We start from the raw sequence: 25,839 nt of genomic DNA, 5'->3' as shown, positions 1-25,839 counted from the left end.
TTATTTAATCAATTGTAAGTCCACTGTATGAAGTTGTATGAAATTTTGGGGAGAATAATATGTCACAGTTTACTTTATTTTGCTATCCTTACATAAACTATAATGTCCTGCACACACTTATTTAAAAATATAAAAAAAATTACAGGCCTATCTGGTGTCTGAATAATCGGTTTAGGACTATTTTGCTATTTCTAAACTGTTACATATGGTCAGTATTCTTGCAAGGGCTCGCCGGTTATTGGCCAATCAGATTCAGTGCACTACGCACCTTGCATTAGGCCCCGCCCCCTTTTTTTTTATTCCTACCTGTGGACCGCGCAAACAGTAGGACAGACAGCAGTGCTCTACTGGATCGATCATCATTTTTACTTTAATACTCTTCGTTATTCTTCTTCTTTTATTATTCTTATTTCTAAGATTCCTAATCACGTGAATATTTTTAACTTTTGGAGCAACATTTACAGAAATCCCCATTTTGTAGCCTGGAATGATCCTCATGAACACCCGCCGCGGGTCATAGAGTAAAAAGAGGTGAGTTTATCTGTTTCTTAATAACAGTTTATTTACGACTATATAGTTGATACTTACTATTTCTGGTTTTTATTTTAAACCCAAAAGCACGTGAACGAGCTTCACGTGCGAAACGCGCGCATACTGAGAGGCAACGGTGCACACCGATAGAATAATAAACACTGTTATTGTGTGTGTGAAGAGAGAAACACGGTCAGGTGACGTTAGTCTGTGCGAAATTGAAAAGATGCGGTCAGTTATTCATTCTCAGATTACTGTTTTCAGAAGCTGAGCTGCTCTGAAGAACAAACTTACTAATCATCTCAAACATCATGGAGTTCTCACTGGTAAGTCTATGCGTTTGTATTTTAATTGTTTTTTTGCAAACCTGTTATGGACACTAACAGTCAAACGTTTTGACACTCTGAACTTGTGTTTCTTATTATGTGTTTCTTATTATACACACTATATAATGTAATGCAAATATTGCAAAAGACAAAAGTTGTGAATGACTGAATGGTGTGGACCAAAAATTACTTAAAACGTATCATTTCGTCTGTTCTGCAATCTCCATCTGAACTCCGACCTCTGCTTTGATCCGGTCACATCAACTTGATCCATTTCTATGTCATATCAGTCATGTTATCTGGTTAGTGATACTGCTGACAACTGTTACCGCAGCTCTGACTGTGCAAAGTCACAGAGGCAGGAGGTTTATGGCGTCTCAGCTCACGCAGTTTAACATGTTCATTGCGTATAATCATAGAGAGTTATGGGAATATGTGGTTGAAGACCTGAGCGGGCTCTTTTCAAGGAGTTTGTTTGTTTTTTACCTCAAGCTTATTAAAAAAAAAGTAAATCCTCTGGAGGGGACGGGCTTTAGCCGTGCCTTTTGTTTTTCTGCATTCTGATTGGTTCTTTGTGAAGCGGGGCTCTATTAGATAACATCCTCAGTAGATGCGGACGAGAAACTTAAGGTAAAGTCCATCAGACGAACTGAAGCCCTGCTGAGTCATGCATTACATCACATGCATATCATTAAGTTATGAAATAATTTATCAGTGTTTATATGATGGCCAAAATACACCTTAAGTAAAACTCGTTTTGTAGCAATGCATTATTATATTTTATTTCTATTTTAAGTATCAAAAAGGTTTTTTTTTTTTTTTTTTTTTTTTTTTTTTAATATAAAGTTGTGTAAATAGATGTGATTAAAGCAGCTTTTGCCTAACTTTAGTGTTAAATATATAGAGTGTTTTCACGACGCATTATCAATTGGTCATATTGGCGGCACTGAATGTAAACAATCCCACTGAACTGAATAAAACTCGCATATTTTGCTAATTATTGCTGCTGTTTTGGACTGTACTAATCGGTCGGACTAGGAAAAACATTTGGAGTACTATAGACTGCTAAAAGTTACAACAAATTAAGGAGAAGAGTGCAAAAACTGTGTAAGGAACAAAAGGCGTCTGTTGTTGAACGAAACTGAACCAGGATTTCCAGAGCAAGAATCTTGACAACATTCGTGTTTGTTCTTATCATTTCTGGTCAGGAAGGTGAAATATTAGGCTAATATCTTAATTAATACTGCTTGTACGTATCTTTACCACCTATTCACTTTAGTTTGTCAAAATATTGCGCCCTTTCCTGGTTACTAAGTCTTTCTCTGTATGGTTTAGCAGCTTTCACAGGTTTTGGACAGTTCAGTGGTTTAGACAGCATAACTTAGCAATGTATTCAGTAGTACATTAACCGTGCAATCCATGCCGCTGTTTACATTTGAGTATCTCCAATATGGCTACGACCTGAGTAACTGATCAAACCGTGATGTAAGTGCAAATCCTCTAATGTTGTTTCCACATAACAGTGCGTCCTTTCTCTTGTGTGATTTAGGCTCATCCAGCTGTGAAAGCATTCATGTGTGGCTCTCTGAGTGGGACGTGCTCCACGCTGCTCTTCCAGCCTCTGGACCTGGTGAAAACTCGTCTGCAGACCCTACAAAACAGCGTCCAACCCGGGTCAGTTAACATACAAGATGAGCTCCAGTCTGGGAGAATCAGTATTAAATGAACTATCTTCTGTGCTCAGGTCGGGTCGGGTCGGCATGGTCACGGTGTTTGTAAGTGTCCTGCGGACGGAGAAGCTCCTCGGACTGTGGAGAGGCGTTTCGCCTGTAAGTATCACACCTGATTTGGTACGAAACCTCTATTATGTTTCCGTTTGTATGATTATATTTTTGTTTTGTTTTTTTGTTTCCGCAGTCCTTTGTGCGCTGTATTCCAGGAGTCGGCATCTACTTCAGCACGTATTTTACTCTAAAGCAGCGTTTTTTTGCTGATGGGGCCCCAGGGCCCTTACAGGCCATACTGCTGGGAGCTGGAGCAAGATGCGTTGCGGGAGTCTGCATGCTGCCTGTCACAGTCATCAAAACACGCTTCGAGGTGTGTGTGTATGTAAATTCTTTTATTTATTAAGGATGTAATGAATTGATCAAAAGTGACAGTAAAGACATTTATAATGTTACAAAAGCAGCTTTATCTTGGTTACAACATAAATGCTGTTCTTTTGAACTTTCTATTCATCCTAAAAAATAAAATGTATCATGTTTTCCAACAAAATATGAAACAGCACAATGGTTTTTAACACTGATAATAATCAAAAATGTTTCTTGAGCAGCAAATCAGCATATTAGAATGATTTCTGAAGGATCTTATGACACTGAACATTTACAATATTTTATAACAGAAAACAGTACTTTTAAATGTAAATGTAATAATTTTTTACAATTTATACTGAATTTTTCATCAAAGAAATGCTGCCTTGGTGAGCACAGGAGACGTCTTTCAAAAGCATTTTACTAAACCTGAACTTTTTAATGGTAGTGTATATCTGTACACACCGTATGACCTATAACGTGGCGTGTGTGTGTGTTTCAGAGTGGCCGTTATAAGTACAGCAGTGTGTTAGGAGCGCTGCAGAGTGTGTGTCGGACAGAGGGACCGAAGGCTTTGTTCTCAGGTTTGACAGCCACACTGCTTAGAGACGCACCTTTCTCTGGGATATACGTCATGATCTACAGCCAGGCCAAATACACGCTGCCACAAGGTTTGTGAAAGAATATGCTGTAATCTCATAATTCTGACTTGTTTCTTGCAATTGCAAGTTTACATCTCATAATTCTAACATTTGTTCTCAGAATTGCGAGATATAAACTTACAATTCTGACTTTTTTTTTCAGAATTGGTAGTTTATATTAATTATTTTCAATTGCAAGTTATTAAGTCTGAATTGTGAGATATAAACTTGCAGAGATTTTTCCCCTCAACACTGGACTTGTGTTTATATCTCACAATTCTGAGAAATGAAGTCAGAATTGCAGGATACAAACTCGCATTTACAAGAAAAAAAAGTCAGAATTGTGAATTGTTTTTATCTCAAAATTCTGACTTTTTTGCGAGTTTGTATCCTGCAGTTCTGACTTTATTTTTCGCAATTTCGAGAAATAAAGCAATTACTTTTTATTTCTTGCAATTGTGAGTTTATATCATCCAATTCTGAGAAAAAAGTAAGAACTGCAAGATAAAAAAGTTGCAATAACATTTTTTACATTTTTATGGGCTTCAATACTAAAGTGACATGGGAGATTTTTTTTTTTAAAGCCCTTTACTTCATATCTTGGGGAATGCAAACGTTTTATAAGAGTTTGCTAAGTTTCTTGGAAGAATACAAGAGTTTTGTAAGCACACACACAACATTTTTGGGGGGAACATTTTTGCGTTTCTCTGAGAAACGCAAAAACTGTAAGAGTGAATGCAAAGTGTCTCTAAGGAACACAGGAGTTTTGCGAACAAAACATATTTTGAGGAAATACAAATATTTTTTGGAGAAAAGCAACAATTTTACAAGCAAAAACAAAATATCTCAGTTGATCACAAAAATCTTGCAAGTGAATGTAATGTTTCTCAGTGGAACACAAATGTTTCATGATCAAACACTGTGTTATTTGGATGAACACTTCATTTTTTTTTTTAAATAAAATTTCTTGGAAAAATGCAAAAATCTTGAACGCACAGTTTCTCTGAGGAATGCAAAAGGTTTGTAAAAGCAAACAAAAAAAGCTTTTCCTCCAAATCTTTTTCCATCACCATATTAAGTGAGGTAAGAGGCTGCAGGCATATAGCTCTTGAACTACAAATGTTTCTTCATAAGAGATAAGGGGAAGGTAGGAGTGACGCTGGATTGTGTAACAGCCGTATGGATCATTTCCACAGACTGTACTGATATACTCTCTCTCTTTCAGAGATCAGTCAGTCGCCTTACGCTCCACTGGCAAACTTCAGCTGCGGGGTTCTGGCTGGTGTTCTGGCCTCCCTTGTAACTCAGCCAGCAGATGTAGTGAAAACTCACGTTCAAGTGAGTCCAGACATCTTCAGCAGGACATCAGATGTGGTGCGATTCATTTATAAGGTAACAGATGCGCTGATTCTCCCAACATGCTGCACCTTTCTGCTGCTTCAGATTGACATTTAAATAAAGCAAGAAGCAATGCAGCTCATCTAATCAGATCAGACCCAAAACTATTTGTTTTATAATGTTGCCATATTAAGTGAAAAAGGGTAAAAGCATATTTAAAAGTGAAGTATGTAATTTCTGCAACAGCAGCGTCACCAAACAGAAAGACGAAACTGATGACTGTTTTCAAACAGGTTTTCACAAACTCTTCCACCATCCTTTGGAACATTCAAAAATCAGTTGGCCGTTCCATTCGAATTTTGGGGAAAAAATGACACATTTCACGTTTAAAACATTCTGTAATTTCTTCAGATTCCAAAAAGTCTGAAAATTATGTTTGGGCCTCTACAATGTGTTTTATAAAACTAATTTATTTTTATGAATAATAAGATAACACTGTTGACCTGTCTGTCTGTTCATGTCAGGAGCACGGATTGGTGGGTTTTTTCCGTGGTGCTGTTCCTCGCTCTCTCAGGAGAACCATGATGGCGGCGATGGCGTGGACAGTGTACGAGCAGCTGATGGCTCGGATGGGCCTCAAATCCTGAGACCGATCAAAACTGCATCACGTACTGAAGGAGATCTTCACACGGGACGTCCAGTGGCTTACGGGCCTGTCTGATGTTTTAGTGTTTGACCCCGAGATCCTTGGTGATGAGGTTCATGTGGGGCAGAAAATCTGAGTAAATGCTGTTTGTTTAAATGACCATGATCGGCGGTTCAACAAACTGTTCTGAGTCTCAATGAACGTGCTGTAAACACAGATGCGAACTTCAAAATGCACTTTAATATGGCCTCTTGGCTTCTCTTGTCTGCTTATGAGTAAATAACAATGCTTTTGTTGTGTTAGAATAAAGTTTTTATACTGTGTGAGCTTTATGAGGTGATAGTCATTTACAATCTTTTTGTTATTTACATACTTTTAAGCATAAGATTTTATTCAAAGCAGTCACATTAGCAAAATTTTGTGGGCAAAATATCCACCTTGTTTTTCAATGAGGAAGTAAACTGTTTTCTGGTAATGTGCTGCAGTTAATGGTAAAACCGTTTGCACTACAAACCACTGTGTTCATAATTAAGATAATACATTAAAATAATATGGTAAGACACACCAGTTTGCAATATTAAGCAGCAAAACGAGCTGTTTTGTACAGCTAAAAACGGAGCGGATGATACCAGAAGCCAGACAAATGGCCGCGCCATTTTTATATCTGTTTTTTCTTTTCTTTTCTTTTCTTTTCTTTTCTTTTCTTTTCTTTTCTTTTCTTTTTTTTACGCTAAATCCGAGAAACAGACGTTTTTACAGTCTGTCAGTATGTTCTGACCTGTTTGAGGGTCATCCGCAGAAATGAGAACTTTCTGAATGACGGGAGCATAAGGGCGATGACCTCCAGCCACTTACGCAAAACCCTTCAAACAAGTCAAAGGAAAGTACACAAACCATTACAAGACAACAGCGATTACGTTTGATGTGCTGAAAATGTGTAATGCTTTACATGTGCTTCTGTGTTTGACATGTTCAATATTTCGACATAGACAAAACAATAAATAATGTAAAAACTGCTGTTGTTTCTTAATCATTCGTGTTCATATTATTTGAATATTTTGTTTATGAACTGACGGAACGTTTTAAGACCTTTTTCACTTAATTTTATTTGTAAGCTTCAAACGGTTTTACCAACATAATTGTGTCATCGAGTGTCCTCCAAAGTTCTGAATCTTTAATGTCATTTTATTATAAAATTCAGGATCTTTCTGTTATTTCTTTGTTATTTTAATTCTATTTTATTTTTAAATTATTATTATTATTTTCATCACAGTACTGCAGTGACGAAGTCACTTTTGCGGAAACAGTATATAGTTTTATAAGTGAACGTCCCGTTGTCTATGAAAGCCTCGACTCTTTATCAGCTAATTATTTTTAGTTTAGTTTTTTTTTTTTTTTCAGAGGGAACAGAACATTTCAGACGTGATGATCGTGCTCTAGTTTCATCCTTATTTACCTGTGAACATCAAATCACTGATTTATACTTTAACCTGTAGCAACCTCATTGATAACACACACACACACACACACACGTTTGTTTTTGTGAATTGTGGGGACTTTCCATAGACTTTTATATTTTTTATACTGACTAAACGATAGGTCTATCCCCTAACCCAACCCTAACCCTAAACCTACCCCTTAGAGAAAACATGTTTGCATCGTTACATTTTCAGATAAACATCATTTACTATTTTTAATAATTTTTTAACATTGTGACAATTTTTAAAATTTGACAGTTTTTTAACAATGCCAAAAATTTCAGGTTTTAATGTAGCAAAAACAAGTACACACACACACGCGCGCGCGCAAACATACAAGAATATATAAACCAAACCCACACATACACGTTGCACACACAGTATACACATACACACACAGTTCATTTCCCAGTTCATTTTCACATTCACTTAGGTTTTTGGAGTTTATGCATAAATCCCTATAACATAAACGTTTCCTAAAAGATAAATTAAAAACATTTAAACATGTTTGTGCACTGTGTAAACGCTCATGTCACTGTCATTTAGGACATTATGTCTCTCAGCAAACAGAAGTTGCGACAGAATGTACACAGCGTTTAACCGAGGAGTCACTCCGCGTCTCGCCATTGTCTTAATATGGTCTTTGTCTTAATATGGACAATCCATCCCGTGTGTCTTAATATGGTCCACCCGTCCGTCACAGCAGCGCCATCTGGCGTAGAGGACAGAAAACACAGTACAGCGACTCATAAACCACAACACTGAACACATGCGCCATCCAGCGGCGAGAAAACACAGTACAAGAGCCTTTTCTAACACTATACCTTACAGATTATTAGTATGAATATGTTTATTTATTTTATTTTTTTCACTATTTCCTTTGAGCTCATATAGTATCCATTATCATCTGATAGAATTATGATCTATATTGTATTGCCAAAAATATATAACAGAAGATAATGGTTTTGCTTGTATGATTCATTTACTGCAAATACTCTCAGATCGACCATTCAACTAAAGCAGTGGTTCTCAATCCTGGTTCTGGGGGCTCGTTGCTCTGCACATTTTGCATGTCTCCCTTATTTAACACACCTGATTGAGATCATCAGCTCATTAGGAGAGAGATCCATGAACTGAACCAACGAGCTGATGATCTCAATCAGGTGCGTTAAATAAGGGAGACATGCAAAATGTGCAGAGCAACGAGCCCCCAGAACCAGGATTGAGAACCACTGAACTAAAGAGTTAAAACAAAACAAAACAAAATAAAAAAACTAGTTGACTGTACAGAAACACAATAATGTTTATATGTTTATAGAGCATTACATGCATAGTTCTGTTCTCCTGAATCACTATGAGAATTGTCCTAAAAGTTCAGTGCTTGCACTAGTATTAAAAATAAATTAATAAAAAAATAAAATAAAATAAAATGCATTTGGCTGATTCAGGGTGTATTATTCTTCCACACAGTACTTGTTTGTGTTTTTTTTTTTTTACCATTTTGTAACCTTCACTTTGAGATTCCATATATTGATATAGTCAGTGAATTCACTGTATATGATGAGTCAATGCATTGTATAACAGTCAGTCTCCCATGTGATTTAGCAGGCTGTAAGGGATAATGCATAGCTAGGTGTGCATTAAACAATTTTAATGTACAACGTGGAGTTCAAGAACCCTGGTTGCCCCCGCAAAGTGCATTAAAGGGATGGTTGACTGTTTTTTTGTTTTTTTTTCTAGGCTTGATTGTGTTTATGGGGTGCAGTCTAAAACACAATCTGATGGACGCCACTGGACAACTGCAGGAGATGATCTGCCCTCAACATGATAAAATGCTGGAGATTTACTGTCGTTACTGATCAACAGTGTTGTATGCTGTGTTTGGTGGACAAACACAAAAATCATGACACTGCATCAACTGCAACAGAACGGAAAGAGAAACAGATACTGCTCCCTACAGGTAGTATGAGTGACAGTATAGGCTATATTTCACAATGTTATGCTTTTTTAAATTTATTTATTTATTTATTTTTTTAATCAAAAATAAAATATAAAGGCAGTGCTGAAAACTTTCAAAAACATTAGAAAAGCTTTCTGAACCCAGACTTTTGAATGGTAGTATTCATATAATTCTATTTTTTTGTTTTCTGCAGAGACATTTGGAGGAAAAACAAACAAAATTACAAAAGATAATCCAGCACAGAGAGAAAGTTCTTCAGCAGTTGAGAGAGGCTGTGGAGTCTCATAAGGTGAGTGTAGAGAGTAAGAAATGTTTGAGTTGCAGTTTGGACTTTCCTTCAGTGCTGGAGCTCTTAAGGTCCAACTGAAGAATGATCTGATTGTAATATGTGTCCTGTAACAGCGCTCTGCACAGACAGCAGTGGAGGACAGTGAGAGGATCTTCACTGAAGTCATTCGCTAAATTCAGAAACGTCGCTCTGAGGTGAAGCAGCTGATCAGAGATCAGGAAAGAGCTGCAGTGAGTCTAGCTGAAGAACAACTGGAGAGACTAATAAAGGAGATCGATGAACTGAAAGGGAAAGATGCTGAGCTGAAGCAGCTTTCAGAAACATAGGATCATGTTTTCCTCCAGGTAACAGAGATCTCCCCAAACACTGAGGACTTTAACAAGCCTCTGTTATGAAGAAAGTTTGCGTTTTTTCTTTGTGTTTGTAAAGTTTGCTGTTGGTCTCTCAGTGTCTTTCTGGCTCTTCAGTAGGCTTCACTGTCAGTTCTGATCTCTCTTTTGATGATGTAGTGACATCTGTTTCTCAACTCAGAGACAAACTGCAGCAGTTCTGCAAAGAGGAGACAGAAAAGATATCTGGAAGAGGTAAATAGTAAATACATCTGAAAAATGAGTTCAGTTTCATTCTTTAAATCTAAAGTAGTTTAAAGCTGTAGTTTTATTTAAATTTCTTTCACTTTAAGAATTAAACTGCAGTTTTTTGTGTCTGTAGTAAAAGCCATCCAGGTCATTCGTGCTCCTGAATTTTGGAACAGAGAGGAGTTCCTACAATGTGAGTTACATTGAGTGACAAATACATTGTAAAATACATGGGCTGCAACACATAAATGAAAATAATCATTTTCATTATAGTTGCATCTGTGACAATTAAACACTGCATCGGTGATGACACTGTATAATATTAAAAAGCACATTGGGCCACTAAGAAAATAAAAGTTTTTTTTTTATTTTTTAGGGGCCAAGTTGACAGTGAACTTCAAATTCTTAAAGGGACTTTCTTTATTTTGAAAAGTGTCTCCATAGGTGTTGTATTAATGATGGAAGGTCATGAATAATTGTGTTTATCTCCATCAGATTCTTTTTGGTTGACTGTGGATCCAAACCCTGTGAATTATTGGCTCCGTCTGTCTGAGGAAAACACAGTGATCACATCTGCTGACACACATCAGCCACATCCTGAACGTCCAGACAGATTTAATTATTGGTGGCAGGCGTTGTGTAGAGAGAGTGTGACTAGACACTGTTGGGAAGTGGAGTGGAGCAACAGTGATGGGAAATCAGGGGCGTTTATATTACTGGCATTTACGAGTATCCAGAGGAAGGGAAATACTAATGAGAGTGTAGCTGGATGTAACAATCAGTCCTGGAGATTGTACTGTACTTCAGACTATTGCTCTTTCTTGCACAATAACACAGACTGAACTCTCTGCAGTGTCCAGCAACAAAATAGGAGTGTATGTGGATCACAATGCAGGGATTTTGTCCTTCTATGGTGTCTCAGACACAATGAGTCTCATCCACAGAGTCCAGACCACATTCGCTCTATGCTGTGTTTGGACTAGATAAACAGACAGCTGTAAAAGTGTTAAACCAATTCAGACATTCAACAGATTGTTTTGTTATATCAAAGGATGGTGATGTTATAATGATGATGCTTATTTTATAATCAAAAATACCACTACAGAACAATTAAAAATCACAACTAGATGTTATAATATTATAAGGGTTTCAAACTTATTCCTGCCTATGTCCTGCCTGTTCATAATACAGACAATTCACACAAGCATTGCTCTTTGGCTAAATCAGTTGTTTGTTAAAAGAAATCGTTGTGTTTCATATCTGTTTCTGGAACATTGTGTGCATAGTTTTCTCTGACTTCAGATAAAGACATTTCTCAACCAACAGGATTCATGTGTTTCGAAAAGCTTACTGCTTCAGCTACTTCCAGGTCATCAGCATTTTTTTTTTTTTTTTCCAAATTGTTTTTAGTTTACTGTTTCCTCTATATGTGGTTGAAAAAGAAAGCTTGTTACATATGTACACATTTAAAATGTTTTCTTCTGATTGTATTTATTGTATTATTGTATAGGCTACTTCATGTTAAGGTTTTGGATGCTCTAACAACCATTTAAACGTTTAATTTTTTTTTTCTCATACCTTTAGCTGACACCTTTATTGCAAAATCAAATGTCTATATGTGATTCAAATAACATCTTTTATTTTATCATTTTCATGCATACAGCATCTGGCTTCTCGTCTCCATATATTTACATTTTCTTTATTGTTTGTGCACACATTCAGCTGAAAAACAACATTCTGCTGTTTAGTATCGCCAGCTAGAAAATATCAGGTATAATAATATAAAACATGAGGTATCGCTGAGTAAAAAAAACTAGTCACAAGCTTTTAGTTTTGCTTAAACATATGACCAGTGTGACTTTTATTAGTTGAATCAACGGGAAGCAGAACTTGTCCGACGTCATAACCTTCAAAGGACGTGGCCTTTCTCAGATCAGCAGCGACTAAAAATATAGATCGACTGATCATGTGTTTTTCATTTGCCTAAAGAGTAAAAAAAAAAAAAAAAAAAAAAAAAAAAAAAAAAAGTCGGGGAACACACTGTATGTGGTGATTTTCTCCAAGTAAAGGTGAGTTCAGAGTCCGACTGGAATCACTTGTGAGGTCACAGCTGACTGTATTTTGTTCTTTACTGAGGTTTTATTTAAGTCTTAGCGCTGTTTTATTGGTTTTTAGCGTAGCCCAGGGTTGTTTAATCGTATTAGTTTCGATTTTTCTGAATGAACAAAGCGAAAGTAAAAACAGATTCTAATTTGTTTATTAGAATAGGCCAGAATGTAAGTATTCTAAACTCTGGATGTTTCCTTTGACTGTATTATGTTATAATGCATGTTATTTTTCACTAATTGTAGCATTAAGAGCTGATTTTATGCTGAGACGTCACGCGCATGTACTGTTTGTGTAAAGATATGTAGAATGAAAATTCGTTTACTATCTCTAGATTTATTTGCCGTAGGAATGATTAATTAGTTTTAACAATATCATATATAGTTATGAAGCTGAACGTTTGAAATTAAATACTCGTTTAATGTTTTCATCTGTTTAAAGTGCTCCTAATATGCCATTTTAACGGTTGCTAATATTGTTGAGTCTCCTGAAACAAGTTTACATGTATGCAAGATCAAAACACTTTAGTTTTCTCCAAAAATAGATTGAATTTTACCTCATTTCTAAATGATTCATAAACGACTCGTGCGAAGCAGTTCGAAGAATCAGTCTCTCTAAACCAGTGGTTTCCAAACTGGGGGGGCGCGGAGTTATGATAAGGGGGGGCGCGGCAATGCTAGTGTACAGTCGGCCGATCTTTATTGTTTCTGTTTAGAAACAACGGCCGAAAATATCTGCCGCACCGCCCGGCAGTATTCAGCGCGCACCGCTCAATATTCCGCTCTATGAATGTGCGTTCCGTTCCGAGTTGCTCACGGCCCATATGAATGCTCCACTCGTGTACCGCTTATGCTCAACGGAAAAGCAAAGTCCGCTCAAATAACGCGACGACAGAAAATGTCAATGTGTCGTGTTCCTTTCTGCAATAGCGTCGCATACTGTGCTGTAACATGCTGTAGTACTGCTGTACTGCACAACGCCGGTAAAATGACGCTACCCTCTCGTGACGGTATTCTCTGCTCACATGCTCTGATAATAATAGCTTTTTAGGAATATACATTATTTTGATAATTAGTCCAAAAAAGTTCTAATCTAATATCTAATTCCGTTTCATAGAACTGAATAAAAAATAATATATTGAGATTTAATATTCGTATATTTTCTGTCCAATTTTATTGTTACTTTCAGTAAACGTGGTTATTTTATTGGCTTGTGATTATTTTTTTATTCACTATCATTAGAACTACTGAGTTAAATTAAAAAGTCTTACAAAATGACTATATTATTTAATAAAACAATAAATAATTATTACAAAGCAGTTTCAGTTTCGGCCAAGAATTTTCATTTCGGTACATCTCTAGATTTTTATGTAAAAAGAAACGTTTTTAGGGTGATACAAGACCCCACTGTGAAATTATCTTGCTTATTATATGGCTACTTGCCACATGTAAATAATTTAACACAAAATATGAATTTCATCATATTTTATTACCTCAAGACGACTCGCAGTACCTGCTGCAGCTGTCTGTTGTCAGTTGTAGCGGTTTTTGTCGTAAAATAACAGACCACTAGACAGTGCAATTGATATCAGAAATGAGAACTGCAGTTTGCCGAGTAAAATTATGAATGAATGACGCATAGTAGTTCTGATCTAAGCATGGACAAGTTTTTGAAAAGACATCAAGTGCCAGGTAAACGTAGATAGATGGTAGATGAGGTAGATGATGAATCTACTTCAGACTACAACAAACAGATAAAAATATGAGAAAATTGAGAAAATCTGTTTAAAAAACAATCAATGCTGTTACATAGTAAAAAACAAATAAACAAACAAAACCAGTACATAGTAAAGCTGCATGCTTTACTTTTAATGTGTCTACTCTAAAAGTGACTAGTTCCTTGTTTAGTTTTTTTTTTTTTTTTCAGTAAATTTTCACACACTGAATTATAATAATTGTAATAATTATTACATTTCAAATAATTCCTTCTGAAATTGTGTTTATGTTAATGTGTAAATGAAGGGGCTGGGGGGGCTTGAATTTTTTTTTATTCTGCAAAAGAGGGGCCCGGCAGAAAAAGTTTGGGAACCACTGCTCTAAACCCCTCCTTTCCGTGAGCCCTCACTGCTGTGATTGGTCAGATAGCGCAGTCCTTTATGATTGGTCTATCGTGTACTCGAAACAGGTGAACTAATTCCAGTACAGAACCATGTTGCACATGCACGACTGAACGAATCACTCCCCAAGATGACACGTTCTTTTTGAGTCACATTAAAGATTCATTCATGAACTACCCATCACTAGTTCACATACAGCTACATGACACACTGCATGAAAGGTCATATTTGAAAAGGCATAATAGGAGCACTTTAACAACATTGTAATCTGCAAAAATATAGGAACTCTTCTCTTTTTTTTGCTCACGTCTTGTCAATTGTATTTCTGTTGTGCGATTCGGCGCAAAATCGATCTTATCAAGGCTGTTGGACTCATGAATATTGTAGTTGTTTTGTGTTGGCCAGAACTGCCAGAGGCCAAATTTCGAGAGGGTGCTCGCTGCAGAGCCAGATGGGAGGAGCTGGAGCTCCAGCTCTCCCTCGCTGGAGGTAATGGGTGGAGATAGACACCTAACCACACCCTAACCCTACCCCTTACCCTATCTTAACCCTAACTCCAACCATTAGTTCACACAGAGGTGGAGCTGGACCTCCAGAGAGGAGGAGCTGGAGGCCATTCGGCTCTGCAGTGAGCAGTACTTGGGCAAATTTCCGCCTTTCACTTTGAATAAGCAAGATAATCGTTGCAAAATATAATTGTTAAAAAGGGGTGTGTGGTTAACGAATGTAGTCATTTCTGAAAATAAAGTGGCTATATCTAGGAATGCTTAAAGTTAATACAATAATACAATACATAATAATACCAATAATACCAATTTACTTAAGTAATAGGGGTGTGGGGGGCACAAACTAACACGAGGTTAATTGTAACACACGTGGTTTAAATATTTCCACACACAGCAGCATAACCAAATTTATGGTATTTACTGGTTGCCATAGCAACACTATACAGAGACAAAAGTGCGCCAAAATTCAAAAGCCTTTTGAAGACATCACTAAATATATTTTATTTTACCATAGTAAAAGTTCATTTCTGTCTGAAGTAAATTTTTCCTCTCAGTTTTCAGTGTTCATTTAAAATGAGACAAATATGCTACTTATTAATTGCCAATCTGTTATTTATCACTTTTAAATAGTTTATTAATGCTTGGCAAGTCAGCAGAAGACACGAACCAGTTTTATATTCCAGTTGAACTGATGGAGAACGTTGTAACACTGCGTTACAATCTGACAATTGATGTTTAATGTTGAGAAATTATTATTTCAAGAAATGTAAAGCATTTTGGCTCGTTTATGTGTCTCGTGTTCTATGAGAGCTGTGTTTGGAGGGAGGGGATTCATCTATTTGCGCACATTGTTTGAACTATGTAACATGTGAGGGGCACATTGTAACATGACCATGTTACAGCTTAAAATGTTATCTAAACAAATGAAAAAAAAAACAAAACATGACAAACATACACAAACTGAGAATTTCAAAAAGTGTTAGGTTGTGCCCTGCGCTCCCCTACCAATTTACTATAACTGAAAGCATGACATTAACAAATAAAATTTATATCTTCTACTCGTTTGTAAAATTGAAGACCCACTATAATCTCACCATAATAGCCAAACTAAAAGATTCCAAAACGATGCATAAACTAACGGCTCTCTGTGTGTTCATACAGTGAAATGGCAGAAGCCAGTATCTCATGGGCTGAGGATCAGTTCAGCTGTCCAGTGTGTTTGGATCTGCTGAAGACTCCAGTGACGATTCCCTGTGGACACAGTTACTGTATGAGCTGCATCTCAGACTACTGGGATCAGGATGATCAGAAGGGAATCTACAGCTGTCCTCAGTGCAGACAGACCTTCACACCAAGGCCAGTTTTGGGTAAGAATGTGGTGTTTGCTGAAATGGTGGAGAAACTGAAGATGATGAGACTCCAAGCTGCTGCTCCTGCAGTTCATCACACTGGATCTGGAGATGTTCAGTGCGACTCCTGCACTGGAATTAAACAGAAAGCAGTGAAATTGTGTCTGGAGTGTCGAATCTCTTACTGCCAAAATCATCTTGAACAGCATGAGAGTCTCTTCAGAGGTAAAGGACACAATCTGATGGACACTACTGGACGACTGCAAGAGATGATTTGCCCACGACATAATAAACTGCTGGAAATTTACTGCCGTACCGACCAGAAGTGTATCTGTATGCTGTGTTTGGTGGACGAACACAAAAATCATGACACTGTATCAACTGCAGCAGCAAGAAAAGAGAAACAGGTACTACTCCATACTGGAACTCATGATACTTTGATGATTAATTTTTTTTTTTAAAGAAATAAATATTTTTATTCAACAAAGGCTCAACAGTAACAGTATAGACATTCAGAATGCTTGTTATAAGATTTAAAATTCAAATGCTGTTCTACTAAAACTTTTGTTCATCAAAGAAATTTGTTTTGAAATATATTCAAATAAAAAAAAACTGTTATTTTAAATTGTAGTATTTTATCGAAAAATATTACTGGTTTTAGTGTATTTTAAAAATAAAAAATAAATGCTGAGCAGAGACTTTGTTCAAAAATATTTATTTAATCTCATTTATGTTTAACTGCAGAGATGTTTGGAGAAGACACAGATAAAAATCCAAAAGAGAATCCAGCAGAAAGAGAAAGATCTTAAGGAGTTGAGAGAGGCTGTGGAGTCTCATAAGGTGAGTTTGGAAAAGAAGAAAGGTTTCAGTCTTAGTTTGGACTTTTCTTTAGTGCTGGTGCTCTTATAGTCTCACTGAAGGCACAGTGTGATTGTGATGTGTGTCTATCAGCACTCTGCACAGACAGCAGTGGAGGAGAGTGAGAGGATCTTCACTGAACTCATCTGCTTCATTGAGAAATGTCGCTCTGAGGTGACGCAGCTGATCAGAGATCAGGAAAGAGCTGCAGTGAGTCGAGCTGAAGAACAACTGGAGCAACTAAAGAAGGAGATTGATGAACTGAAGAGGAGAAATGCTGAGCTGAATCAGCTTTCACACACAGATGATCATGACATTGTTCATTTTTTCCAGGTAACAGATCTTCTCAAACACAGGACTTTGGATTTCAACAAGCTTGTCAACTTACAGGAAGTTTGTGTTTTGTCTTTGTCTGTAGAGTTTGCAGTCTGTCTCTTCCTCTGGATCTACAGACAACTACACTGTCAGTAATCATTCTTTTGATGCTGTAGTGAAATCAGTCTCTCAACTCAGAGATGAACTGCAGCAGTATTCCAGAGAGACTATAGAAAAGTTGTCTGAAAGAGGTAAATGATTTCTTTTCAGACATGAGTTCAACACCATTCATTTAATAATAAAAAATAGGTGTAGTTTATTTACATTTTTCTTTAGATGAGAATTAACTGCAGATGTGTTTCATGTCCACAGTGAAAACCATCCAGGTCATTGGCATTCCTGAATATCAGACCAGACAGGAGTTCCTACGATGTAAGTTACTATAAAAACACACACACACACACGTCTAAAACAAGTCTAAAATCCAGTCTAGTGCGAGACTTTCTTCTGTGGAACGCAGAAGAAGATACTTTTAGAGATGTGTCATTATTTTTGTCCATATAGTAAAATTCACAATTATTTCATGTAATTCAAAATTAAAAAAAAAAAAGTACTTTTATGAAGGTGCAAAAATTGTGCAGTAATTTAGACTAAAACTATTTAGTTTGATGCAATATTTGTAGGTGGATGTGAAATTTAGATTTTACATCATACATTAAACTAATTTGAATTAATATGAATAGTCTTAATCAGGGGTGCTCAACCCTGTTCCTGGAGTTCTACTTTCCTGCAGAGTTCAGCTCCAACCCTGATCAAACACACCCGAACCAACTAATTAGGATTTGAAGGAGCACTTGATAATTACAGACAGGTGTGTTTGATTAGGGTTGGAACTAAACTCTGCAGGAAGGTAAATCTCCGGGAACAGGGTTGGGCACCCCTGGTCTTAATTAATCCAATCCGATTTCAGATTCTGAAGGTTCTCTTTAAATGAACCTTAAACTTTTAACCCTAAACTTTGTGATCCAGTACGTTATCATAAAAAGACAACAGATCAAACTAATATGGTAGTAATAAGGTCACAAACTATTCTGCATTTTTCTCCATTAGATTCTTGCCTGCTGACTTTGGATCTGAACACAGTGAATTACTTACTCCATCTGTCTGAGGAAAACACTGCGATCACACTCGATGGCACATATCAGTATTATCCTGATCATCCAGACAGATTTGACCGTTGGTCACTGGCGTTGTGTAGGGAGGGTATGACTGGACGCTGTTACTGGGAGGTGGAGTGGGCTGGCAGAGGAACATCGGGAGTAGACATAGCAGTGGCATATAAGAGCATTAGTAGGAAGGGAGGGGGAGTTGAGATTGACGCTGGACGAAACGATCAGTCCTGGAGATTGTACTGCACTCCTTTTTGTTGCTCATTCTGGCATAAAAACATCGAGACCGTCCTTCCTGTAACCCGTGTGTCCAGTAGAATAGGAGTGTATGTGGATCACAGTGCAGGGATTTTGTCCTTCTACAGTGTCACAGACAGAATGAGTCTCATCCACAGAGTCCAGACCACATTCACTCAGCCTCTTTATGCATTGTTTGGACTATATGAGAACTCAGTGGTGAAACTGTGTCGCCTAAACAGTTGCAGTTGAATCAGTGTCAATAAGACGGCATGGGGATTTTTTTGTTTTTGTAATTATTGGACTATAATGACTCAACATGATTAAACTGTGCTGTTTGACTGAATAAAACATACAGAGATTCTATTGATTATTTTGTCATATCCACTACTTAACTTTTACAAATCATGAATATATTAAGAGTAAAACTTCTTATCTGATGAGTATAATAATGGCTGTAATATAGATGTTGAAAAATGTATGAACTTGATTTTTTTGTTAATTTGATGTAATTCTTGTTTGAAGATAAGTAGCTTTTAAATCTCCCAATAAAATATATGTTTAAATATACAGTGTTAAAAAGATTTCTGCACTGAATACTTTTAAAATATGGTCTGCTTTTAATGTACAAATGTAGAGACACAATTGGACTAAACTACAACCCCAATTGCAGAAAAGTTGTGATGCTTTATTTGTTCATTCTCTTCAACTTTTGATTAACTGACTAAAGTACAAAGAAAAAATCTGATGTTTTCATTGGCTAATTTAAGTATATTTTGTAAATGCAAACAAATTTTGTTTTTAATGGCAACAGTACACTCCAGAGGCATGTTTAACACTGTGTCACATCAACTTTACTTTTAATTACACATTTTAATCATGTGGGAATTGAAGATGCTAAATGTTCAAGTTTTGCAAGCAAAATTTTTGCTTTGGCTCTCTTGATACAAGATTTCAGCTGTCCGACTGCCCTTTTTTATAACTGGTCATACGTTTTCAACAGAACACAGATCTGCTGGCACATCCACATGTGTCTATGAAACCATGCTGTTGTAGCGCATGCAGAATTAGTTATTTTCTTAAATAAATTAATATTTATACACTTTTTAACCACAAATGCTCGTCTTATCTAGCTCTGTGATGTGCATATGTACTCTGGGTGCACTCCGGTCCAAGACAGGGTATGTCGAAAAACTCTTATCTCATTTTCTCCTCTAACTTCAAAATTAGCCTACATCGCCGTTTTACCTTTTTTTGTAAAGGGTGTTTGATCTTCTTTGCACGTTCACTTTGTAAACACTTGGTAGTTACTTCTGCAGCGATGTAGGATGATTTTGAACATGGAGGAGAAAATGAGCTGGGAGTTTTTCAACATACCCTAAACTGTATTGAACCGGACTGCACAGAGTATGCATGCGCAACGCAGACCTAGACAAGATGAGCATTTGTGGTTAAAATGTGTATAAATATTAATTTATTTTAGAATTTTTCTTAGAAAATGACTGATTGTTTAGCTATAAGACCCTTATTCTTCAGCTGGAATCATTTATAGCGCTTTAAAGATGCATTTACACAATACTTGTGAATGAGCTGATTGTAACGTGTTTATCAGCGCTCTGCACAGACAGCAGTGGAGGAAAGTGAGAGGATCTTCACTGAACTCATCCGCTCCATTGAGAAACGTCGCTCTGAGGTGACGCAGCTGATCAGAGATCAGGAAAAAGCTGTAATGAATCGAGCTGAAAAACGACTGGATCTGGAACTTGATGAAGTGAGGTGTAGAGACACTGAGCTGAAGCAGCTTTCAGAAACACAGGATCATGTATATTTCCTTCAGGTAACAGAGATCTTCTCAAACACTGAAGACTTAAACAAGCTTTCATAATTAAAGGGAGGTTTTTTTTTGGTCTCTGTGTCTGTAGAGTTTGGCGTCTGTCTCTCTCCCTGGGTCTTCAGATGACTTCACTGTCAGTTGAGATCTCTCTTTAGATGCTGTAGTGAAAACTGTGTCTCAACTCAAAGATAAATTGCAGGAATTCTCCAGAGAGACTATAGAAAATATATCTGAAAGAGATAAATACTAATTTGTTTTCAAAAATGAGTTCTGCACCATTTATTAAAGATATAAATAATTTAATTTAGTTTCTTGATGTGCAGGAAGGGCATCCGGCGTAAAACATGTTCCAAATCGGCTGTGTGGATCACTCCGCCCTGATAAAGAGAGCAAGCCGAAGGAGAGAGAGAGTTTCTTGATGTGAATTAAAGTGCAAATGTGTTTTTGTACTGTAGTGAAAACCATCCAAGTCATTGGTGCTCCTGAATATCAGACTAGAAAGGAGTTTCTACGACATGAGTTACTATGAAAATACACTTCTAAAGTTCAGTCTAGAGAGCGCTTGACTGTTTTACACGAAGTTAATGGCACGGTTCTATTCCAAACTCTTTGTGTGTTAAATACATGGGCTACAAAACTAAAGTAGTTGCATATGTGCACTGTGACACTGGCTGAAAAACTCCATCAGTAACATCAAAGTTCCCTTTTTTTTACATTTCACTCACATTGCATTTGTCAATGCTTATGGGGGAAACTCTGTTTCCATGAAATACTGAAACCTGATTTGATAACTGTTGAGCATGGATAAATTACATTTCAGCTCGCCAAAAAGGGCATGGCCATCTGGTGACTCTACGAAAGCAAAACGTGTCTGATTCCAGCCTCGATTTAATAATCGCATGTAGCAAGAAGCCTACCTTCAGATCGGTCGACAGATCATTTGTCCGTAATTCAACTAAAGAGCCAAACAAAATACACTATAAACACTCAAAGAAAAAAAAGTCATAGAAGGCGCTGATTGTGGTGATTTCTTCAGACAGGTGAGATCAGATTACTTCAATTAATTGCTGAATCCAACAAAGCGAAAGCAATCACTGAATCCAAGCTAAATATATTAGAACAGAAAATAAGTACCCCGAACTATGGATGTTTCTTTGTCAGCTTGTCTTCAGTAGTTTAAGCTATTTCGTCACTAATAAAACTATTCAAGGCTCTGCTTAGAGCTTATTATTAGAAGTTGAAGGAAACAACGTGTAGTTTACGTGATACGCAGGCCGTATACCCACTAGGAAAAATCAATGATTTTCGTATAGCTGCGCACTTAAAAAAAACGTGAGGATATGTAACAGCATCGTTTTGTGGCAGAGCTTTAATACGTTCATACATAAATTCACCCCGTCAGTGTTGCGAAGCACTAACTTTTTGAAAATCACGCCGTGCTTTTTTTGACGACCAGTGCTATTGCGCAACGCTTGCGCAACACTGAGTGTGTGCAAGCTTTAAACGAACTAATATGAATCACCAGGAGATTATGAAACCAAAGAAAACAAAAACTACACATTTTTAGTGTTTTCGTAAGCCGGCACCAGAAGCTGCTTCGGGTGACACTGCAGATGACACGGACGTTAACATTATCTGAGGTGGATGCTATCTATCTATCCACGCGGTGCAGAAAATCGAGCTCGATGCAATCATCATGCATGTTCATATTAGAAGGTACTCGACTGTCGAGCTGCAGTGCATATCATCTCTCTGTCTGTGTTCATATACAGTGAAATGGCAGAATCCAGCATCTCATTGGCTAAGGATCAGTTCAGCTGTCCAGTGTGTTTGGATCTCCTGAAGGATCCAGTGACGATTCCCTGTGGACACAGTTACTGTATGAGCTGCATCTCATGTTGCTGGGATGAGGAGGATTGTAAGCAAATCTACAGCTGTCCTCAGTGCAGACAGACCTTCACACCAAGACCTGTTTTAGGTAAAAATGTGGTGTTTGCTGAAATGGTGGAGAAGCTGAAGAAGACGAGACTCCAGTCTGCTGCTCCTGTAGTTCAGCACACTGGATCTGGAGATGTTCAGTGCGACTCCTGCACTGGAGTCAAACAGAAAGCAGTGAAATCGTGTCTGGAGTGTCGAAGCTTGTACTGTCAAAATCATCTTGAACAGCATGAGAATCTCTTCAGCAGTAAAAACCACAATCTGATGGATGCCACTGAACAACTCCAGGAGATGATCTGCCCTCAACATCATAAAATGCTGGAAATTTTCTGCCGTACTGACCAGCAGTGTATCTGTATGCTGTGTTTGGTGGATGAACACAAAAATCATGACACTGTATCAACTGCAGCAGAAAGGAATGAGAAACAGGTACTGCTTCATGCTGGATCTCATAAGCAGCAGAAGAAGAGACTCAAAACAGCAAAATAAATAAATAAACATGAAATCTTACTGATCCCAGACTTTTGAGTGGTAGTGTTGATTTAATCATAATTGTGTTTTTTTTGTTTTTTGTTTTTTTTTGCAGAGACATTTGGAGGAAAAACAGAGAAAATTCCAAAAGATAATTAGTCAGAAAGAGAAAGATCTTCAGCAGCTGAGAGAGGCTGTGAAAACTCATAAGGTGAGTTTAAGAAGAAAAATCTCAGTTTTGACTTTCCTCCAGTGCTGGAGCTCTTACAGTCTCACTGAAGTCATTGTGATTGTGATGTGTGTTTACCAGCGCTCTGCACAGACAGCAGTGGAGGACAGTGAGAGGATCTTCACTGAACTCATCCGCTCCATTGAGAAACATCGCTCTGAGGTGAAGCAGCTGATCAGAGATCAGGAAAGAGCTGCAGTAAGTCGAGCTGAAGCACAACTAGAGGAACTGAAGCAGGAGATTGATGAGCTGAAGAGGAGAGACATTGAGCTGAAGCAGTTTTCAGAAACACAGGATCATGTTAATTTCCTTCAGGTAACAGAGATCTTTTCAAATGCTGGATGGGGAAGAGAGCAAGCTTTTGTAATAACAGAGAGTTTGTGTTTGTGTCTGTAGAGTTGGCCTCCTGTCTCTTTCTCTGAATCTACAGACGGCTTCACTGCCAGTTCTCATCTCTCTTTTGACAATGTAGTGAAGTCAGTCTCTCAACTCAGAGACAAACTGCAGCAGTTCTGCAGAGAGACTATAGACAACATATCTGGAACAGGTAAATATTGATTTATTCTCAGAAATTAGTTCAGTGCCATTTGTTAAATATATAAACAGTGGAAGATTTAATTTCTCTAGACACAAGAATGAAAATGCATGTGTTTTGATGTCCATAGTGAAAACCATCCAGATCATTGGTGCTTCTGAATATCAGACCAGAGAAGAGTTTCTACAATGTGAGTTACTATGAAAACACACAAGAGATTTACACTAAATTTCACAAAATTCATACACTAAATCAATGGTATGATTTTGAGAATGAACTTTTTACTTTGCATGTTTAAAATACATGGGCTGCAACAAATAAATAATACAATCAATAATGAAAATAATCATAAATGTAATTATTACTGTAATTATTTGCATCTGTGCAGTGACATCAGTGACACACATTACAATGAAAATTTACTTCATAGGTTAAAATGATTTGAGGTTTTATTGCTGATTTTACTATTTAGAGAAACATTTAGACCCTGTTAAAAAGTTATAATACATGTTAAAATGCATTTATCTCCATCAGATTCTTGTCTGTTGACTGTGAATGCAAACACAGTGTCTAACTGGCTCCATCTGTCTGAAGAAAACACAGTGGTGACTGTTCCTGGCACACTTCAGTGTTATCCTGATCATCCAGACAGATTTGATTCTTGGGCCGAGGTGTTGTGTAGAGAGAGTGTGACTGGATGCTGTTACTGGGAGGTGGAGTGGAGTGGTGATGGGAGGTTAGGAGTTGATGTAGCAGTGACGTATAAGAGCATCAGCCGGAAGGGAAATGGTCCTGACAGCGCAGCTGGACGTAATGATCAGTCCTGGAGTTTGTTCTGCTCTCCAGACTGTTGCTCATTCTGGCACAATAACATTGAGACAGTCCTTCCTGTAACCCGTGTGTCCAGTAGAATAGGAGTGTATGTGAATCACAACGCAGGGATTTTGTCCTTCTACAGTGTCTCAGACACAATGAGTCTCATCCACAGAGTCCAGACCACATTCAGTCAGCCGCTCTATGTCATGTTTGGACTAGATAGACAGACAGTGGTAAAACTGTGTCCCATAACCAATTAAATCAAACAGGGTCTAAAAATTATTTTTGTTATACGACATGATGAATCAGTAAGATGTCATGGGCTTTATTGTCTAATCAGAAATGCCACTAATGAACAAATATGACTTAACTCCTGTTTTACTGTCATTTTTGTTTTTTGTTTTTTTAAATAATGTAAACGCAATGTAATGAAACTAACAAAATATTTTTATGAAATATATAATCATTCACAGTGAAGGGTGGAGAAAATAACTGAACTTTTGAATTTAGTAACAAAAGCTAAACATTTTCAAAGGGTTCAGCAAACGTATTCTTACAAAGGGTTGTCTTTTGCATGCTCGTAATACACATGGGTTTCAATGTAATTTTCCTTTTTCTAACTTTTGGTGTTTTGTTCAAAAGAAATTGTACTTGATGTTAACAGGTGTTTTTTTTTTTTTTTTTTTTTTTTTTTTGATGGTTCAAAAACAACAAACATTAAATGTGTTCCACTTTTAACACCTTCAGTTCTGCTGACTTAGTACACACTTTTATTACATGGAAAAGCAAATGTATGCATATGTGATTCATATTACATCTAATGTAGTATAATTTGCATACAGGGCATGATCATACAGTAGTCAAGATTTGAAGTGGATCAAAAAAGTTCATCAAAGTTGTCCTAAGACAAGAACAGGTATTGTTTTAATGTTAGGCCAACTTTGATGAAAAGTTTTGATCCGCTTCAAATGTTGACTACTGTATATCACGTTCCTCATCTTATAGTCTGTTTTCTCTAAACATTCTTATTGATATTCACAGATTCAGATCGATCAATAGATCATTTGTTCTTCATTCAACCAAAGGCTCAAACAAAAAATTGCTCTTTATTTAGAGGTTATTCAAGTTTTTATGATGTTTTAATTTTAAAGTGCTCCTATTATGCCTTTTCAAATATGACCTTTCATGCAGTGTGTCATGTAGCTATATGTGAACATGAACTACAAGGTTGTGAAGCCAACAGTGCACGATACATAAAGTTATTGTCTATATATATATATAAAAAAAGAGTCGGTTCACAATTGCTTGAACGAGTCCTCAGGAATTAGAATCTTTTTCTGTTACGGCTGTACGTCACGAAGTAACACATTTGCATAATATCCGCCCACGTTCTACGTCGCGAACAACTTGCCCGCCCACAAACACAGTCAAATTTCCATGTGGTTTACGTCATGTCGAGAAGACGCTGTATCCTAAGTACAAT

General features: G+C 37.1%; 3 protein-coding genes and 2 pseudogenes across 6 annotated transcripts; all 5 read left to right on the top strand.

Annotated features, from left to right (window-relative positions):
• The first annotated feature begins 308 nt into the window (after nt 1-308).
• On the top strand, nt 309-6,589 carry slc25a38a (solute carrier family 25 member 38a). Its single transcript, XM_051106386.1, has 8 exons — nt 309-531; nt 796-857; nt 2,407-2,531; nt 2,602-2,686; nt 2,775-2,954; nt 3,450-3,618; nt 4,814-4,980; nt 5,451-6,589. The coding sequence occupies exons 2-8, from the start codon at nt 843-845 to the stop codon at nt 5,571-5,573; spliced, it is 864 nt and encodes a 287-aa protein (XP_050962343.1). The 5' UTR covers nt 309-531; nt 796-842; the 3' UTR covers nt 5,574-6,589.
• A 1,142-nt stretch (nt 6,590-7,731) lies between these two features.
• Nucleotides 7,732-10,719, top strand: LOC127162750 (tripartite motif-containing protein 16-like; annotated as a pseudogene).
• Nucleotides 10,720-11,757: 1,038 nt separating this feature from the next.
• Nucleotides 11,758-19,101, top strand: LOC127160303 (tripartite motif-containing protein 16-like). Of its 4 annotated transcripts, none has more exons than XM_051102969.1 (8): nt 11,758-11,946; nt 14,505-14,588; nt 15,767-16,361; nt 16,699-16,794; nt 16,906-17,145; nt 17,231-17,378; nt 17,500-17,559; nt 18,238-19,101. In XM_051102969.1, exons 2-8 carry the CDS (start codon nt 14,551-14,553, stop codon nt 18,783-18,785), a joined length of 1,725 nt encoding a protein of 574 aa, XP_050958926.1. In that variant the 5' UTR covers nt 11,758-11,946; nt 14,505-14,550; the 3' UTR covers nt 18,786-19,101. The 4 variants fall into 4 exon arrangements, with proteins under 4 accessions (XP_050958926.1, XP_050958928.1, XP_050958929.1 ...); XM_051102971.1 differs by having other exon boundaries at nt 14,487-14,588; XM_051102972.1 differs by lacking the exon at nt 14,505-14,588 and having other exon boundaries at nt 11,759-11,946.
• Nucleotides 12,016-25,839, top strand: part of LOC127160364 (tripartite motif-containing protein 16-like) — a 45,599-nt pseudogene continuing 31,775 nt past the window's right edge.
• On the top strand, nt 21,239-25,079 carry LOC127160374 (tripartite motif-containing protein 16-like). Its single transcript, XM_051103022.1, has 7 exons — nt 21,239-21,407; nt 22,140-22,734; nt 22,892-22,987; nt 23,087-23,320; nt 23,402-23,552; nt 23,671-23,730; nt 24,075-25,079. The coding sequence occupies exons 2-7, from the start codon at nt 22,144-22,146 to the stop codon at nt 24,614-24,616; spliced, it is 1,674 nt and encodes a 557-aa protein (XP_050958979.1). The 5' UTR covers nt 21,239-21,407; nt 22,140-22,143; the 3' UTR covers nt 24,617-25,079.

This window comes from Labeo rohita, chromosome 3, assembly GCF_022985175.1.
Source record: "Labeo rohita strain BAU-BD-2019 chromosome 3, IGBB_LRoh.1.0, whole genome shotgun sequence".
NCBI classification, from domain to species: Eukaryota; Metazoa; Chordata; class Actinopteri; order Cypriniformes; family Cyprinidae; genus Labeo; species Labeo rohita.
This window is presented reverse-complemented; position numbering and strand designations above follow the sequence as displayed.